Source organism: Aspergillus piperis (assembly GCF_003184755.1).
Source record: "Aspergillus piperis CBS 112811 unplaced genomic scaffold BO85scaffold_33, whole genome shotgun sequence".
Lineage (NCBI taxonomy): Eukaryota > Fungi > Ascomycota > Eurotiomycetes > Eurotiales > Aspergillaceae > Aspergillus > Aspergillus piperis.
This window is the reverse complement of record NW_020291623.1, coordinates 30,043-32,869: the sequence shown is the minus strand read 5'-3', so window position 1 is coordinate 32,869 and position 2,827 is coordinate 30,043. Positions and strand designations below refer to the sequence as shown.

General features: G+C 46.0%; 2 protein-coding genes across 2 annotated transcripts in view; one reads left to right on the top strand and one right to left on the bottom strand.

The window, feature by feature from the left end:
- Positions 1-11: 11 nt before the first annotated feature.
- Positions 12-901, bottom strand: BO85DRAFT_384357 (uncharacterized protein; the record flags this gene model as incomplete). Its single annotated transcript, XM_025656548.1, has 3 exons — positions 12-148; positions 206-289; positions 391-901. Coding segments are annotated over 3 exons (732 nt in total), but the record flags the coding sequence as incomplete, so codon positions are not given.
- Positions 902-1,652: 751 nt separating this feature from the next.
- The window catches only part of BO85DRAFT_464003 (Hsp70 family protein), a gene marked incomplete at both ends in the record, with an annotated part of 1,872 nt that continues 697 nt past the window's right edge, over positions 1,653-2,827 (top strand). Inside the window, 4 exons of the mRNA XM_025661962.1 lie at positions 1,653-1,809; positions 1,855-2,054; positions 2,086-2,332; positions 2,394-2,691. Coding sequence (XP_025510162.1) covers positions 1,653-1,809; positions 1,855-2,054; positions 2,086-2,332; positions 2,394-2,691 — 902 coding nt within the window. The remainder of the gene's footprint in view (positions 1,810-1,854; positions 2,055-2,085; positions 2,333-2,393; positions 2,692-2,827) is intronic.

Sequence of the window (2,827 nt, the reverse complement as noted above, 5' to 3'; positions counted from 1 at the left end):
AAAAAAAAAAAAAAAAAAAAAAAAAAAAAAAAAACGTCCAAATCAGCGATTATCTCGAAGCATTTGTTGTCGACACCCTTCTGATATCTTTGGGATGCAACATATGCCTCTATAATGTTCGAACCCCCACCACTCACATTCTCGAAGTCTAACAAAGTTAGCAAATGTGAAAACCGAGTCTGATGCTACTATTTGCGACACCTACTGTTCTTGGACTGTAGCGACAACAGCCCCTCACGAAGGCCATCCAAGAGATCGTTATCTGATGGAGATATTCCCGGGACTAAGACTTCAAAGAGCCCCTTTGAAGGACGACAGAAAACCAGGTGCATCAGAAGTTCAGACTGCACTGCAAGAGGCCCTTGTGGATAGCTATTCGTATCTTTGGACACATGAGAATCAAGAGAAAGCTCGTTGAATGTGCAGACAAGTGATCGGCAAAGTCTTCACAAATTTCAGGCAACTCCTCAACCCAGTTAGAAAGGGTCTCACGAATCCTACTGAAATCTGCCAAGACAGTAGCATCACTCAAGACAGCCACAGGAGATGATCTGAGTATTCGTGCCTGACAGTCTTGTAATTGTTCCTCCAAAATTTGGTTATGCTTCCTCAATTGGGCAATCTTCTCCTGCATTGATCTTATAACGTGTTGATTCCCCCCAGAGATATGCCTAAGTTTGGATGTCTCATGGTACAGCAATTTTGATAGTTTGACTACATTGCTGTATGATTGCTCCAAACCAGCTTCATTCTCATATTCCTTGATTCTATTGTCGGGGGTTCGAGCAGCATCCGCTGATCTATCTCGCGCTATGCGGTTTCCCTTTTCTTGGGCAAAGTTGCAAGGGTGAAGGAGAGACTTTTCCTCTTCCTTGACACTGAAGATTTCCTTCTCGTCCATTTCTGTCCCGTTCTTCCTAATTTCAGGCCAATATTGGCTTGGTGCTTAAATCGATCGAAAGAAAATAAAGGCAAAGCAACAAGGTGAAGTTGGTTTCTCACCTACTCTGGAATTCCCACTGAACAGGAATACCAGATGAAGACTGCTTGATGAGGATACTGACCGCGAAGAATATCTAAGAGAAGTACCCATATCAGGACACGTGCATTCAACCATTCACTGCAAAAGGTTTCCTTTACCTGTGTTCACCGAGTTAGGCCTAAGTGAAAGTTGCATGACGGATCCCTCCCTTGCAATATCGCTGAACTCTTAAACTTGCCGTACTGATACTTCTCATACAGAGGTGTCTCACAGACAAGTGCGATTGGATCAGCTTACTGAAGTTGAGACTCTCCTGTCATAAACATCAGGTTCCTTGCAACGATTATCAAAGCGGCAAACAAGAGAACACAAGAGACATGGCCAGTTCTTCCCGTAATGGACCATAGTGATTGCGGTGGACTTTGGCACCACCTACTCTGGGATAGCCTGGGCTCAAACGAGTAACGTGCGTGGAGAGCAACTACAATATTGGAAGGTATACTGATGTCTTTCCCAGCCTGATAATCACCACATAATCACGGAATGGCCGCAATATGACTCTGACTCATGTGGTGGATTGACCAGCGAAAAAGCACCCAGAGAAGTCAGGTATGAGTATCCTCAGCACAGGAAGAAGAAATGTCTATGGGGCTTTCAAATCCTGGAGGAAATGCCACGGATTCGGTGGTTCAAACTCGAACTTGTTCCCGATCTTGATCTTGGGGAAGGAGCAAGACCGCCTTCGATACACAGTGATTGCCGCCGAATGTCTATTTCCTGTTTTTCATCACCCGAGAAGGTCGTTACCGACTACCTTCGTTCCCTACGTAAACATGCACTTTAAATTCTGAAATTGAGACTCGGTAGTTCAGTGGACAGCGCGAACCTCGAATTTGTTATCACAGTCCCAGCAATGTGGCCAGATAAAGCGAAAATGTCAACACTCTCGTGCGCAGAAAAAGCGGGCTTTGGAGACATGTCTACGATACACATTATATCTGAGCCTGAAGCTGCTGCCATACATTCGCTACGTGCTCCTGGGCACCCTTTGGCGGATATTGGAGATACGTTTGTCCTCTGTGATGCTGGTGGCGGCACAGTAGATCTTATTGTTCATGATCACTGGGCTTGAACCCTATGTGCGTCTAAGAGAAGAAGCACCGGGTACTGGATCAATGTGTGACAGCACTTTCCTTAACAAGAGCTTCGAAAAGTTGCTGGACGAACGCCTCTCCCATCTCCCGGGATGGGACAGAGACACGCTAGACGAGGCAATGCAGCGTTATGAAAGTGTCGTGAAAAGGGTATACGAGGGAAGCACTGATCACGACTTTATGTTTCCTGTGCCAGGTATAGCAGACAACCCGGAACTCGGGTGTCCGTCGCGGCCGAATTCGCGTTACTGGAAAAGAGATGCGGAAGCTATTTCTACCTACTATACGAGATATTGAGAAACTTGTCCGTGAGCAACTCCAGACTTCTCGTGCAGAGGTGAAAGCAGTTTTGTTGGTTGGGGGGTTTGGACAAAGTCCATACCTTCGCAAACATCTTCGTGACTGCTTCTCTCCGGGCGTGCAAGTGATAGCACCAGTCGACGGCTGGACTGCTGTCGTCAGGGGCGCGTTGGCAAAGACTCTTGGGGATATTTCCGACACAACGGCGAAGGCTTTCATAGAATCGCGCAAGGCCAGGGCAAATTATGAGACAATGTACCAGACCGAATTCATTCATGGGGTGCATGATGAGAATGAGAAGAAGAAGAAGAAGAAGAAGAAGAAGAAGAAGAAGAAGAAGAAGAAGAAGAAGAAGAAGAAGAAGAAGAAGAAGAAGAAGAAGAAGAAGAAG